Source organism: Drosophila biarmipes, chromosome 3R (genome assembly GCF_025231255.1).
Source record: "Drosophila biarmipes strain raj3 chromosome 3R, RU_DBia_V1.1, whole genome shotgun sequence".
NCBI classification, from domain to species: domain Eukaryota; kingdom Metazoa; phylum Arthropoda; class Insecta; order Diptera; family Drosophilidae; genus Drosophila; species Drosophila biarmipes.
In genome coordinates this window covers 33,054,460-33,070,379 of record NC_066616.1, presented here as the reverse complement: position 1 = coordinate 33,070,379, position 15,920 = coordinate 33,054,460, and the positions used below count along the sequence as shown (strand labels likewise).

At 49.5% G+C, this 15,920-nt stretch overlaps 1 protein-coding gene across 2 annotated transcripts in view; it reads right to left on the bottom strand.

The window, feature by feature from the left end:
* Positions 1 to 4,218: 4,218 nt before the first annotated feature.
* Positions 4,219 to 15,920, bottom strand: part of LOC108023880 (uncharacterized) — a 45,548-nt gene continuing 33,846 nt past the window's right edge. For both annotated transcript variants that reach the window (XM_017093564.3, XM_050889014.1), the window contains exons 4-5: positions 10,078 to 10,426; positions 4,219 to 9,743 (exon numbers count right to left, since the gene is read on the bottom strand). In XM_017093564.3, the coding sequence (XP_016949053.1) occupies positions 7,306 to 9,743; positions 10,078 to 10,129 (2,490 nt within the window). In that variant the 5' untranslated portion in view covers positions 10,130 to 10,426 and the 3' untranslated portion in view covers positions 4,219 to 7,305. The remainder of the gene's footprint in view (positions 9,744 to 10,077; positions 10,427 to 15,920) is intronic.

Sequence of the window (15,920 nt, the reverse complement as noted above, 5' to 3'; positions counted from 1 at the left end):
GGCACTTCCCGACTAGATATAACCCTGCTGGGCAGGTAAACAAGTTATGAATCCCATTACATAAACCATTTCCCAGGCTGACAATCCCCAGCCAAGTGGGCTGCCGGTGGGCGGAGGGCCGGGCCCAAGGACCCGCAATGGTTGAACTTCTGCAAACGGTTTTCATATATTCATGGCAAATTATAATGCTGCGAGGGTATAAAATGCGACGAAGAAAGACAAAAGTTGCCCCATTCATAAGGGTCACACTCGGGCGAATATGGCCCCGACCTCGAACTGCCTACCGCCCATTGAGCCACCCACCTGTAATAGGACGCTCCCCGGCCTTCCCCGCCGGAATCCAAAACAGCGACAATGTCGGGCCGCTGCTGGCCACGTGTAAACATGCATCTCCATATATCAATAAATTGAGATTACTTACATAATTTGTATTCCAAAATCCAAAAACTGTTAAAAAAGTTGCCTTGGCCCCTTTTTCATGCGATTGCCCATGTGAGTGTGTGCGAGTGTGTGCGAGTGTGTGCGAGTGTGTGCAGTACACGAGTACATTGTGGAAAAAGTTTTCTTTTCGAGCGAGAGTGGCTGGGGAGTTTTCCTCGGGGAGCAATTCGGTTAATATTCCGAACATAAATTTGCAAAGGAACCACTTTAATCAATGGCCAGGTAGGGGCACCTGTGCGAGGGTCAGGCGGGGTTGGGCTGCGGATATGGCTAGGGCGCAGGGATCAAAGGCCGCGCCACGCCCCCTGCCACTCCGCCCCCAGCTCTCCGAGGTGCAATGTACCATTAAGCGGCGGTATTGATTTGCCTGAGGAGCCCAGAACAATGGGCGTGTGGCTGCGATTTTTCCGGCTCATTCGCATCTGATTTGGCAGGCAGCTGGAGTTGCAAGTATCTGCTTGGCTTCCCCCGCAAAAGAGTTAGTTTTGGCAGGTTTGTTGCGAAACAAACAGTTCCTTTAATAGCTCTATTTAACTGCTCTTTAAGTATGAGTGGCAATAACTCATATTACTTTCGAGTACTTCAGCCTGGCTCCCCTTCTCTTTGCTTAAGAATAGAAATTCGCCATCGCCGGCGGCAGGCATAAATTCCGGTGCACTCCGGCTAGCCATGGGGGTCTGGATCCGGGACTCCAGTCCGGACATTGTTTGTTTTTCTGGCGGAAGGGAAGATGGAAATAGAAATGGGTCGGAGGCATCATGGGGTCCGTGAAACTGCAGATGCGTGCCATCCATAACCCGTATTCAATTTCGCTTCGTTCTGCAGCTCCAGCGCCGCAGGCGGCAGTTCTCGGATTCCAGAAACCAGGACGAGTGCATCCTCATGGCCACCGGCTTAGCCGACTTGCATAATCACTGCCATGGCCTGTGAATTTATAGAAAGCTTTGCGGGCACCTGAGTCACGGGCCCATGGACCATGGCCCGTGGCCCAAGGCCCTCAACCCCACCTCGACGCCCACTCGAACGCCCCGCCCCCTCTACGCCCACTTGAACACCCCTTCCCTATCTACTGACCAATTATTGAGCCGTTGCCAAATGCAAGGCATAAAATGAGCGCACATATTGCCGGGACGAGCTGCGTGGGGAATCGGATTGCAAGGAGCCGGAACGAAGGCAAAGGAAAGGTGCGGGGGGCCGGAGAGGAGGAGGGAAGGGGCCGGAGTTGGCATTAGTTTTAGAGGAGGGCCAGGAGGAGGTGCTTGTGGCAGCGGCGCAGAAACAAGAGCAATAACTGTTTGGCAAATAGATTTATTTTTGTTCCAAAGCTCGCAGGAGCGGAGTTTTTATTGCGGGGCGGTAGTGTTGGGAACTAATGTGATTTCAATAGGAGCCAGGCACTATAGCAATCTTCCTTTCGATAGAGAGTTAGAAAGTTGTGTTTATGTTTGAAGGGTAACCATATGTGACTATTTCTATGATTCTAGTTTCAAGATTCCCAAGTATAAGTTTTGATATCACTAATAAATCTGTATAAAAGTATGCAACAATATACGATTACTTCGCAGATATATCCATTACTCACTTTCAGGCACCTCTAGAATTAACTTAAAAACCCAAAGATGGCCCATTTCAATCGCTTTCTTTTGCAAACCCCTTGTCTGCAAAGGCAGCCAACTTGATGCACTAACTGTGGTTGCTATCATCTCTTCCCCCGGGCAATCTAATTCCCAAACGTTCACAGATTCATACGAGCCAAACTCAATTATCCATTTAGAGACAGGACAAACAAGGACCGCTCCTGGCCTCCTCCGGGCCTTCGCCCACGGCCCGCACAAATATTGGTTTCCAACTTTCATTGCCACTGCGGTGCGGCGTCTGCGGAGCCCGGTCAAAAGCAGAAAAGGCCTCCTGCCCCCCGGCAGCTGGCTACTAGCTCCTGGCTGCTGGCTCCTGCTGATGCTACATTAAGTGCATGTTTTGACTGCGCCGCATCCTCGCAGCCCGACTCGCTTCTGACCACAGACAGCCAGGCCCGCACACCCAGCCCACCACCCGAAAGGGCGGCCAGTGTGGGCGGACGTGGGCCGCGTGGGTGCAGTGCATCATTTTTGCATTAGAAAAGTGCAGGGCCACGAAAACTGTAAATAACCTGGAACACATAAGACTGGGGGTCGGGCCAAAATCCCAATGGCTGCGCTGCTGGGCCGGCCGCAAATTATGCTTGTTAAAAATGAATGTTGCATACGTAACGCAAGGCAAGGAGAGCTGCACTGGGAGCGCATTCTGGCTTATCATTACTTTCTTGGATTAAAAAGTAGCTCGGTAAATTGGGGGCTACATAAAAATAAAAGGTTAGAGGTGTTATATCAACAGGGGTCCACAGAAATCTTTTATAAAGGGGTCTAAAAGTATGCAGTAAATAAAAGGATTTTGTTTTCACAACAACAATGCATACTTTTAGACACCTTTCTAACTTATTGCCATTTTTGGGAACTGTTCAATTTTTGAATTTGACGAATCTCTTACTATCTACTTACTCAGATTAACAGGTGACTTTCCGGAAGCATTTTCTCGCTGTGCACCTAACGAGTGGGCGGGCTGCCTGCCAGGAAAAGCCACAAAGTGCGACTGAGAGGGGCTCGGGCGGTGGGTGGTTGGGGGCGGGCGAAAGCGAGGTCGCTGCTAGAAATCGCAGCAGTTTGCGGTTGTCGTCATCGGCGTACGTGCTCGATGCGTGGCAATCGGATTCCCCCGAGGGTCCGCACATGGCCCACGTATCCGTACTCGCACACGGAATGCGCACTGAGGACTACGGACGGCAGACTACAGCCAAACCAAACCGAAGCCGAAGTCGGTGCCAACGGGCTCTCGACGGAGGCCCGCTCCTTGGTCTCGGCCTGATTCTGGTCTTGGTGGTTTCTGGCCAAAACGGATGTGCTGCCACCGATGGAGCCCTGTTCGGCTGGAGATGACGCTGACGTGGCTGCTGACGCAGATGCAAGGGCGAATTTTGACTAAATGGGCTGCGAGTGCATTAAGACGAAAATGTTATTACGGCCAGGCACTGAGAACAACTCGATGTGGGTTGCGTTTCCTTTGTACCTTCAATACTTTATCCCCTTAAATTATTAACTTCCTGTCAATTCATCTCCACGCACATTAAATGTTGATTTGCATGCGTCAGTCCCAATTCAATTTTCCACTTGAGTGGTTGTGGCATAACGACCCCTGCCTTCGCTCAGTGCACTTCCTCCGCAGTCATTATTGGAGCATTTGTAAGGTGGCTGTGGCACTGGGAAGCGGAGATTAGGCGCGGAAATGCTCCGAATGTTCGTTTCGTTATCGCCGGCAAACATTTCAGAACGGCTATGGCAAAAGTCGGAAATTTGATATGCCAAAAACCGTTTACGATCAACAAGTGATAGGAGCGGGGCATGGCAAATTATGCAGATTGGCAGGGGCGGAGAGGAGGGGCTGCAGGCGCTGCAGGGGCTGCAGGGGAAGGACCTAGGATATTGAGGAAGTTGGCTGCAGTGTTTGGCGAGAACTTTCCATCAAGTGCGCAGGAAGAGACATTGATTTGACTGCAGCGAAGTTTTCCATTATGGAAATGTCATCAAATCGATTTTCCTTTTTTGCGCCGCCGTGTGTTTGTTTGGCCTTGTTTTTGTTCCTGTGCGGCCGTAATGACGGTATGCTAAATGGTAAATGGCGCTGGCAAATGGGGATTGCAGCTGCAACATCCACCCACATGTGGGCTATGAAAAGGCTTTGTTTTTGGTTTTATTAAATTTATTCATATTCTCTTTGTGTTCTTTGTCTGTACTCGTATTATTACTGTAGTAATAATTATTATTATTATTCCATCTATGTTAATATAGTGTGTAATAAAGCTTGACAATCTATTAATGCTATTACAATGTATTCTCGGCTATATTGTTTGTTAAATGTTGGCCTTTCCGGTCTGTCATGTCGTGCACGTCCGTGCGTGTCCGCATCCGTGTGTCCTGTCGACTGTCGTCTGTCGACAACTGTACCGTCCTCGCGTCCTGTCGGGATGTTTTGTATTTATAAATGCGCATACGACGAGTGTACAAGTGTGCTCGTCCGTGGTGGATTCTGTGATGCTATGACTCTGTAGTTCTGATGCTGTGGGGCTCGTGAGATTGGGCTAATTTCAGCTTTGAATGAATTCAAGTTAAAATGCAATATGCAATGCGCTTTTATGTATTGTACAAAATTTGTCACTACTATTCGTCATTCGAGTTTAATTTATATTCGGCAGCCTCCGCAGCGCTCACAAAAGTTAATTTTACCGCTCTTTCGCTTTTTCGGCCCTTCAATGGCTGCCGCACGCAGATGCAGATACCCGGATTCAGATACATTTCGCAGCTAGGTACGAGTATCTGGCTCTGTGTGCGCCTTCCATTTGCATTCGAGCAGAGTAATTAAAATCATAGTTACGTTTCCATCTCCGCCCGGAAAACGCGTGGCGCTGCGTGGCGTGGCGGTCGGGAAAACGGGGTTGAGGAAACGGGGAAGTGGGGAAACGGGAAACGTTGTTAAAAGCATAGTTTAAATTTCCTCTAGTCGGGCCCTCATTATTCCCATTACCCATTACTCTATTTGCGTGTTTACACTTGTCTTTGCTCTCGCCCTGTTCGCGGTTTCCATTTGGTTTTAATTAGTTAAAACGATTTAAAATGAATAAAATATTGGCTGTCTGCGCGAGTATGATGTAATTAAAATGGCCTATGTACAGCTCCTCCCTCGACGCGGATTCTGTTTCGAACTCGGATCCCTTCCCGTCCATTAGAGCGGACAAATAGTGCTTTGATTGAATCATTCATCTGCGCTGTCAAAAATGAGGTTCGCAGCAAAAAACGCGGATGCAGTTGTTCAGTTATGCAGTTCAAACTAGAAGCTCTGTTTGCCCTGCTTTGTGTGCGCCGTGCAAATTTGCTCTGGCTCAGTTCATAATACCAAAATACAAAAATCCCTTCGCTCGCACTCGGCACACATCAAACAACAACAGCGATAAAACAAATAAGGGGTGCCAGGGGGTGGGGGCAATCGCAGGGAAGTTGTGCAAATATTTGCCAGCATACTTTCCCACAATTATTGTAGTAATTCATTGCATTCAGTGTTTAATTATTCCGCACACGCACGCACACACAGTCATTCAGCGGGGCGGCGAGTGGAGTGGGCGTGGTCATGAAGGGGGTTATCGTGTACTTATACTGACTTCTATAGCTTACTTTTACATTACCAAGCTCGAATTTGAAACTTTCTACAGACACAAAAAATCCATCTATGCGGCCTCTCTCCTCGCGTGCCTCGGCCTTCCTCTGCCTCCTCCAAGTACATGGATCCCGATAAATGTTACATATGTTTACTATATAAGATATACACATCGATATAGCCTCGCCTGGGTCGCATTTGCTTTGCGTTTCTTCTACACTCAGATTACACACAGTACAAACGTATGCAGGTGTATATATAGCTATGTGTTACGTAATTATGTCGTATTTAGATTTAGATTTGGTCTACTTGCAGGACTTCGAGTGGGCAACTGAGGAGGAACTGGGATGGTGGGACAGGAGCGGGCTGTCCTTGAGACTGACTAAATCATAGGTACCAAGTGTTCAGCAAGTCCTGCGGTTACGTAATCGAAACGGGCTCTAACAGGTCTAAACAATCGCAGAGGTTAACAGGTTAAAAACAGACATTGACTTTAAAACATTGGCACGACGCTGTGATATACGCGATACTTTCTCGGCTAGAGGCATAAAATTATTTTGATTAAAAGTCCTTAGGCGATTAGGAATACATTTACATATGTACAAGAAAGGAACTATTTTACGGGCCGAGGGGGCTAAAAACTAGATAAAGTACTTATATATCCACTGCACATCAAGGTGGTTATACGGGCGTATATAAGGGCGTAGTAGATCTGGCTAACATTGTATATAGATGCATATCTAGAGATATAATTTGGCTTCTCCTCCTCGTCCTACACCGAGCTAATCCTATTCAGTGTCTGATCTCTAAAACGTTTATGGATACTCCCGCGAAACTAGCACCCCAGAAGCACTATGTCTAAGACTCGACGGGCCATGGATCCCTCCCTTGCGACTAATCGTACTATACACCTTATGAAGATCAGTTTTGGTCGCTATACCCTCTAGAATACACCTAGAATCGACCCTATAGAGGTACAGACTTCGAGTGGACTACTACCGAATGCTAGCTAGGATTGGGACAGATGGAGTCTCTAATGGAGTATTAATTAGAAGTGTATACTTTGACGGTATCTAGTCTGAGAGTGCAATCCGAATGGAAAATAAGTGTTGTCTTTGCTTTCCTCGCTGTTAACTCAACATTCTCAAATTCTCTGTGATTTTGATTGGGGCTCGACGACAGACATATTTGGATTTTCTACTTTACAGACTGTAAATGAAATAATAAAAAAAAAATTCGAAGAATTTGATGTTTTCAAGATTAAAGAAGACTATAATATAGGTAAAGACAAAGTTGATAATAACAAATAAATCGTAATAAAGAACAAAGTTATATAAATAAAGTCATTGGCATTTAAAATCCGTCTGATAACGTCTTTAAAATGAAAGTCCAAACAGTCCAGACCGAGTTTCCTTTTGATTCTGTGCGAATTGCTCTTTGTTTTCAAGTTCTTCAGGATGCTGTGATACAGTCAATAGATTGCGTGGGTTTCTACATATACATCTATTCATTTCGAGCACTCGCTTCTCAAACTGATATGAACCAAACGATTGCCAAGGATTTCCCGGGGCTGTGGGGGACGACACGAATCTATTGACCTATTTACACCTGGGTACCGTAATACTAGAGCGACACGAACTCGCCAGGACCGCCGCCCTTGTCCTGGCCCTGGGTCGCCTCCTGCGGCTGGTGAAGATCCTGCGACTGCTCCGGAACGCCCTTGGATTGGCCCTCCGCCTGGCCGAAAAGTGTCTCGTTCTCGTACCGCTCCTCGTCGGGCAGGGAGAGGTTGGAGCCACCGAGTCCGCCGCTCGCCGTGATCCGCCGTCCCATGTTGTCGTACTTGGGGTAGGCCGAGCTGTCCAGCGGCCGCATGGGCGTGACCTCGACGGGCGGCGTTGGGCAGGCGGAGGGCGGCTGCTGAGCACTGTTGATGCAGCTGGCGCAGTTGCTGGGACTCGGGTGGTGGCACTGCACCACCGCTGTTACGGCGGGCGGGGGCGGCGGTGGCGGCAGCTCCATGGCATTGCTGTGGTACGTCGACTGGTGGGGGTCGTAGCCACTGGCCTCCAGGTTGTAGGTCACGATCTCGTCATGGGTGTAGAGTCCGGATGGTTGGTGCTGCTGCTGGAGTTGCTGGTGCTGCTGCTGGAGCTGCTGTTGCTGCTGCTGATGTTGCTGCTGCTGCTGCTGTTGCTGCAAGGAGGAGTCCTTCTTGAGGATGCCCCTCCTGGCTGTGTGTCTTGGCAGAGTGGCGAACTGCCCCTCTGGCACGGCCACTGCGCCAGCACCACTCTCCTGCACGTCCTGCATCCTCTTGGGAATGTTCAGCAGATCCGGATACATGTTCAAGTCCGCGCCATCCAGCATGTCCTGGGTGACGGACACCCGGATGAAGATATTGCCCCCGAAAGCGGGATTCGGGACTATGTTCGAGCAGAACTCCGGCGGCGGTGGAAAGACGCCCACGTTCAGCGGGAACTCCTCGGAGATCTGGGCGGGATGCGCGTGTGTGTGGCCGGCCATCGAGGTGGGCACACTCATCATGCCGCAGGTGGGATCCTTCACCTGCATCAGCTGCTGCCGCATGCCAGGTCCTCCTTGCATCTGCTGCTGCTGCGGCTGCTGCTGCACCAGCATGCTCCCGTGGCGGTGACTGTCCACCGCGTGGATCTCTATCTGGTTGAAGCCCATTCCGGCCGAGTCCGCCTTGTTCATGCCAATGGAAGTGGGCTGGTTGTCGATGCCGTAGCTGTCCCCCCGATCGTTGGTGGTGGTGGTGACACTCGAGTCCAGCAGCTTCTTCTCCTGGTCATTGAAGCTAACGCTGGACTTCACGCCCGCCTTGTTGGCATGTCGATGCTGCCGGGTGGTGCGCTTGCACAGGCAGACCACAAACGAGATCGAGATCAGCAGGAAGACGGTGCCGAAGATGCCCATGATGAGGCCGAAGTACCAGAAGGTCTCGGGCGTCTTCTCCAGCACGTGCTGAACGATCTCGCTGAGGTAGATGCTGATATTCTGGGTCATGCTGCCTATGGAGTTCGAGCCCGTGCAGGCGTAGGTCCCGGCATCCAGGCTGGTCACGTTGAAGACGGTCAGGTTGCTCCACAGCTTGTCCGAGGAGATGCTCTCCGAGTCGAAGAGCACGTTGTCGTTGTCCAGGATCTTTCCATTCAGCTCCCAGGCCACCTCCGGCAGGGGATCGCCGTAAACCAGGCAGCTGAAGGTGGTATTGCTTCCGATGTCGATGTTCTGCACCTCCTCGTTGTTGAAGATCTCCACTCGCGGCGGACAGGCGAAGAGCTCGTCGTCCACGCTGTCCCAGGAGCGGTCCTTCTGGGCCGGCGGCCCCTTGCACACCAGGCTCACGGAACTCAGGCGGCTGTTGACATACCAGCCGCGGAACTTTCGCAGCTTGCAGTTGCACTGCCACGGATTCTCCTCCAGCGAGAGCGTCTTCAAGTTGGCCATGTGCTGGAACACGTACTCGCTGAGGCTCTCCAGCAGGTTGTTCTTCAGGTTGAGGAACTCCAGCAGGTTGAGGTTGGCCAGGGACATGGGATCTATGTACGAGATCAGGCAGTCGTGCATGTCCAAGGTGCGCAGGTGGGGCAGAATGGGGAACTGGTAGGCAGCCAGCCGCTTGAGGGGATTCCCGTTCAGATAGAGTATCCTCAGGCGATCGTTTCCCATGAAGGTGTCCTTGTCGAGCATCTCCAGCTTGTTGTCCGACAGGTCGATCTCCACCAGGATCTTGAGGTTGCGGAAGGACTCCTTGTGTATGTACTGCACCTCGGACTTCTTGAGGTAAATGCGCTGCAGGTTGAGCAGCCCCAAGGTGGAGAACTCCTCCCGGTTGAGGTACGGGATGTGGTTGTCGTTCAGCACCAGCACCTGGAGCTCCGTGCTCAGCGTGTTCGGAATGGTGGTCAGCTGCAGGGAGCTGCAGATGGCCGACTTCTTGCCGTTGGTCCACTTGCAGGTGCAGTTGGAGGCGCAGCTCAGGGACCAGTCGTCCGCCAACGTCCAGGCCACCAGGCACAGCAGAATCCAGCAGACTGGAATTGATGGGAAAAGGTAATCGACTTTTAGTAGGATTCAAGGGTTTCGGATTCCCAGAACCCACTTTAACAATATACTTGGAATGGCGCTTCGTTTGGTCAAGCTTGAGACTCAAAGTAAGGTACTATTTAGACCAGGTACTATTAAATCATAGTTAAAGACTAGAATATAAGGAGTCTGAAGGAGACTAATAAATCCCTAAAACAGTTGGAAAATGGAATTTAAACTAGTCTTCAATAGAACCTCTGTGTAACTTGTGTGGCGGCGGTTCTTTTTTTGTATTGGCCATCTATTCCGGGAGGGCACCAGCTGCTGGGAATGACAACTCACCTGGCAGAGCCCTCGGGGTCCTGCTCCTCCTGCGCTCCATGCTGCGGTGCATATGGCTTCGTGCGGCGCTCCTGCTGCCGATTTCCACGACCCTGGCAATTGATGACCCTAAATGGCTTTGGCTGATTCGATTGCCATGTTTCACATCATGTAGCCGCCGCCAGCAAAAAGGTCTCCATTACTCCACATTACTCAGCACTTTGGCCACACTTCTTCGGCACTATTGATTTTGCCGCCTCCTGGCCACCCCCTCCAGCGCGGCCGAGTTCTTTTCTTTTAATTTGCTTCGAGTGGAAAGTTGGTCCTGCTGGGGCTGATGCCGCTGGTATCCTTTCAGGAATGCTTAAATCTGTAAAATGTAAAAGAGAATCCGGTATTAGCGTGAGCGGCCCAACAATGCCCATTGTAGTTGGGTAGTTCTAGTTGTTCTTGCAGCACCCACACTTGGCCCGTTTGTAATCTCTGTTTACCGAGTTCGGCTTTGGCCTCTCCCCCGAATGGAGTGGGCGGTGGACCGGGCTCCAAGGGCGGGGCCAAGTGGCCGGGGCTTTAAAATCGCCTTTCAACAACATTTTGTAATTTGTTGTACGTCCAGCTGGACGGCACAACAAAGCAGCAACCAAAACCCGCAGGGGCACAGGCTCAAACTCGGGCATTCCCCACTCCCGAGCCCGGACCCACGCCCAAGCCCAGTTTCATTCTCATTTTCATTGGCATCGGCATCGGCATTGGCATCGGCATCTTTACAAAATCAGCATCAATAGCCTGTCGAATGCTTTTTACTTTTGTGCCCCCTCGGGTTTTTTGTTTGTACTTCTTTTGAATGGAAGGGAGCGGGACTGAGCTGGAAAAGGCAACCAGGAGCGGTTCTGAGGTGGGAGGGCAGTTCTTTATTCACTGGCGGAAAATAGAGCCATTGTAGTTGGGGCGCAAGACGGTGATTTAACAGGCATGGAGGATGATTATTGCAGCTAGACTTTAACTCAGTTAGCTTTCAAATAAATATCTGTGCCCATGCTCTGCCCCCACACGCACAGTATGCTGACAAAAATTGTTGACAAAGTACCCCACCACAACAGCCTGTGCACTGTGAAATTGTGAACCCCTTAAGACACTTGTGACTGCTTAGCCAACTTTATTCACTGCGTAAAGCTCCTTTCCAGCATAAAAGTAATTTAGCCCAACGGAAAATGCCTAATTTCACACAATCTACACCGCACTGTTGCCAACCGAAGTCGGGCCGCACTCGCTTGGCCCTAAGGTTTCCTGGATCCCGCCCTCCGCCTCCTGGCCCCCCGGATCCACACAGACATCCTCGTCGCATGAGGATGAATCCGCTCCGCTGGCAAACTAAGAGATACAGACAGACAATGAAAACGTAAAAAGCTCAAAAGGTTCATTTGTCAATTTGCCATTTGAATTTGTATTTGAGAATTCACTTGGCCGCTTTTGCGCTTTGTCCTCATGGCACCCGACCACCACCCACCAGGACCCCCCTCCCTCCTCGAAAGGACGACCCACAAAGGCAGGCCAAAACCTTGGCAGCCTCAATTTCTGCTCATCGCTCGTTGCTGGCAATGCGGATAATATTTCCTGTGTCAGTGCAGCAGCAGTTGGCAGTTGCAATTGCTGGCTTTCCCTCGGCCTCAGACCGCTTTTCCTCGCCCCCAGTATTTTCCACTTTCCTCCCAATCGTCGACAGTTTTATTTTTGCTGCTTTATGAGCACACAGATAGAAAAATGGTATATCGTTTCCAATTCCCCACTGGGAATGGGGGTAAGTAATGGAGTTCGATCTCCAGAAAATGATTACCGATCAAAGTCTACTCTCAATGCAGTTGGGTAATCAAAGGGGGAGTTTATGCTTTTGTGATTTTGAAGCTTTAAGGTGAGTTGAGAGGTTTGAGATAGGTGTGTTCAGTAGGTAAAATGAATTGCAAATACTTTACCACCTTGCATACAAAATAGCTACATATTTAAGCAGCATTCAGCACTATTTTAAAAGAAACATTCCTGACTGACTTAAGACCCCCGATTAAAAGTTTTTCTCCCAGTGACGAAAATGGGGATAGAGGCACTTAGAGGCCACTCTGGGCTGGAACCGCATCGGCACTCGCAGGTTCGTTGATATTCATAAATGTGGCACAGTGGACCAAAAAAGCAAAGCTAATTTGATGGCCAATTGCCAAAAGGAGGCCAGCCAAAGCGCGCAACAATATTAAAAAAATATTATGGCGGAATACTGTGTGTTGCAAGGGGACTGACTGCAGCCGCAAGTCGTAAAGCAAATCAATTAACTGATGCCACATATGACCGAGCCCGAGTATATAGGAGCCGATGCCCCAGAAAGATAGGGGCTCTGCATTTCGGGCCTGCCAAAGGCAGAGATCTCGGGCTGCTGGTATCGGCTAATCTGCCGGAATGGCCAGTAATTGTTAACCTGTAAACGAAGGACTTGGCAATTGCCAATTTGATTTCGAATCCCATTCGAGATAATCTGCGGCAGTTTAGCTGCAAATTGATTTCGGCTTCAAGTCCAAACAGATGCAACAGTGCGTATGAGCAATTATGCGGCAGCAAATTAAGAGGACTTGGAACTAGGAGAACGCTAGTCGAATCCAAACTGAGATATAGCTAGCCTAATAGAGCATTGTTGAACATAAGCAACAATGAATTTACATAAAAAATTTTAACTAATTCATAAATCAGCCACACATTGGCCAGTCGCTTGAAGAGTAAGTCTCGAATCCCGCCAGGAAATTGAAATTGATTAATACTTTCTGCAAACACAGAGCAATGGATTATTACAGAATCAAAAAGGGCCCCGCCTCAGTGCACCCCCATTAATTATGTACGTTAAATATTATCCATTCCTGCCGGAATTTAAAATGCGCGTTAGTGCCTTAATCTCTGGCAGAGAATCCCACTTCCCTTACCTCACTTTTTGTTCGCGAACAAATTGGCATTTTAGTTAGCCTCGGTTTGGCGCTCCTTTTTTACGGCGGTCATATACAATTCCATTTGACAATTGGAATTCAATTTCAATTTAGCTGGCCGAAAGTTAACTAAACGTCCGCCCCCGCAGCGCGACCACGCCCCGCTCATTTGTAAAACTTCATCAAATGTAATTGTCGGAAAACAGCAAAAAGTCCTTGTCCAGGACCAACAATTGGAGGCCATGCTCCGTGCTGCATTACCAAATTAAAAACAAAAACTAAACTAACTTTTCGCTTTTTTCCTTCACTTCTGCCCAACTTTCCTTCTCCTGCCTTCACGGTGCGTAATCAGGGGCGTGCGCTCTATGGGGGTCACTTGCCTGCTTTGGATTATGCAAATGCACGGTGCTATCTGTTTGCTTATGTAACCAATCTGCGGCAGGTTAGGTTTTTTAGGGAACCGCAGTGTTTTGATAAGGGCCATATGTTGGATAGGGGTGCTTCTAGCTGTCAGCTGTCAATCAGGCACTGGCAAATCACCCCTGACATATTTATTGCTCACAGTAACAAGGTTTGGAAAAGAAAGAAATGAATAAACATTTGGAACTTTAAAAGAGTGGCATGACAACAGATTCAAAAATTAAATATATATTTTTAGGGTTAAGGATTCTATTTACCATAATATAAAAGTGTGTTGTGCACATTTTTAGTTCCTAAAGATCAAGCCACTTTTCGGCTTTGCATCCCGTTCTTCCTCCCGAGAGACTCTGCGCCGGAATCCCCTTAGCTCTAAGCCCCTGCGGGTATGCAAATGGTTTCTTTGCCGCCTGGCTGGGCACTTTCTCCGCCCCCGCCTCCCCCAATTGTTTTGCTGTTGCATAAGCACGTGCGAATGTGCGTGCAAATGCAAATGGCGATAGAAAACTTTTTAAATTGAGCAAACATTAACAAAAAGGCAAATCCAGAAGTGGGTGGAACTTTTCCGGGCAGTGGAAGGAAGCCGGGGCGGGCGGGGGCGTGGCACTTGCAAGGCGAACTCAAATACGGAGAGCGAAACAACAACAGGAGCAGGTTGCCCTTATCGCCTGTCATCGGGTGGTGGCCTATTTGTTTTTCCCAGCTAGAGCCGGAGACCAGGCCGCGCCAATCTTTCAAGGACAGCCGCCAGGACCGCTAAAGTGCAAATTGCAAGCCCGGATCCCCAGAATCCAGAGTGGATCGGGCGTCCGTCGAGCGCAAATCCGCACATAATCGGAAAGTGTCACAGAAAACCGAGAGAGAAAAGAAGCAAAATTAATGGCACTCGAAGCGCCGCCGGGCCAAGATTAGATGCCGCTGACGTTGACCGTGTTGAGTTTTATTGCCGCCCGGAAATGGTTTTCATAAATACACAAAACTCCGCCACAGCGAGGACGAGGGACGACGGGCGACGGGGACGGGCGCAGGACGAAGGACCAAGATGGCAGCAGCAGACACTTATGGACGGGGCAATGCAATTATCTGGGGGCAGAGTGCAAGTGCGGCACGTTGTACGTGCGAAAACGAGAAACAGGACATTCGCCTTAGCCAAGCAGCCCGGGGCCTCCAGGGCGGGGTTCTGGGCCGGGAGATGTGCGCCCGAGAAGGACATAAACATGTGCCTGGCTCCTGCGTCGCCGGAGTGCCAGCAAATGCAATTGTTATTGTTTGCCGTGGCCTTCGCAACGCGGGGCATTGTAAATATATCATGAGCTGTGCTAGGCTTACACAGGGAGAAATAAGTGCAGGGAAAGTACCATTTGGGATATCAAACTAGGTTTGTTAACTCCCAAAAAGCATCCTAGATTTACACAAACCATGCAATAATCCCCCTTAATCCTTAGTATATCTTAGATATTTCCTATGCCGCCCCAATTTTCTTCCTGTGCTCACGGATCTAGAGCTCCTGTCTCGCACTCGCAGTAATCTCGCCCATTATTGAGCCCGAAACAATGGATTGGCCCCGGGCGAATCAATAAAATCGGACCGTAATCAGCCACCTGCAAGGCTTCCGCTGGTGCGGGGCTCGGAGCCCCGTCCGGAGCCCATTGAGTCGGAGATACCTGGCCTCCACTGCGACGCCGCATAAATAATAGCCGGCCAGCAGGCCGGCTGAAACTATTGTCTCCCGAAGCAGGCTTCCAACTTAGCTGGGAACTTCTAATCAATTCGAGCCTGCAATTGAAATGAGCCGTGATTGGCCCTCGCCCGGCGCATCGGCATTCGGTGTCCGCAAGTCCCCAGCATTAGCCATCCATTCATTATATTTTCATTCCGCCTCAGTTTCAGTTTCAAATCAACTCGGATGCAACAGTGCGTGCAGCAGTTATTTAACAGCGAGTCAACAATATCGAGCAGCGTCCTGTGGGCTTCGTTGGAAATTTACCATTTACCATTTACCATTTACCATTCGCCATTCACCACTTCTGTGTTAATAGGAAGGCGGTATTGATTGAGTTGGCTTACTGGCAGCTTATAAACAGCCATGTTATTGCAGGCCCCTGCTCTCGCTCGGCCCCCACTCGATTTAATTGGAAAATTACCATTTTCTTTGTAACAAACGGCCACAAGTTGCCAGCGAAAGCAATTGGATTTCTGTTGAAAATACATCTTGTTTATGGGATGCACTTTTCAGCAGAATTCCGTCGCCCATCGGCAGCTAGAGATAGTTGGCTTCCCCTCTTAATCAGAAAAACCCCACTTGATTGCTGTTCGCCGGAATTAATATACACCCACGTGAGCAGCAGCGATTCATAATCCCCGAACTCCCCACGGACAGGCCCGTAATGGGAGCTGTGTCAATTTGATTGAGGGACTTAATTGATTGAGGCCCACTTAAAACCAGGCTGCACACCGATGTGTGCCCATTATTATTTGCCCCTTTGGCGC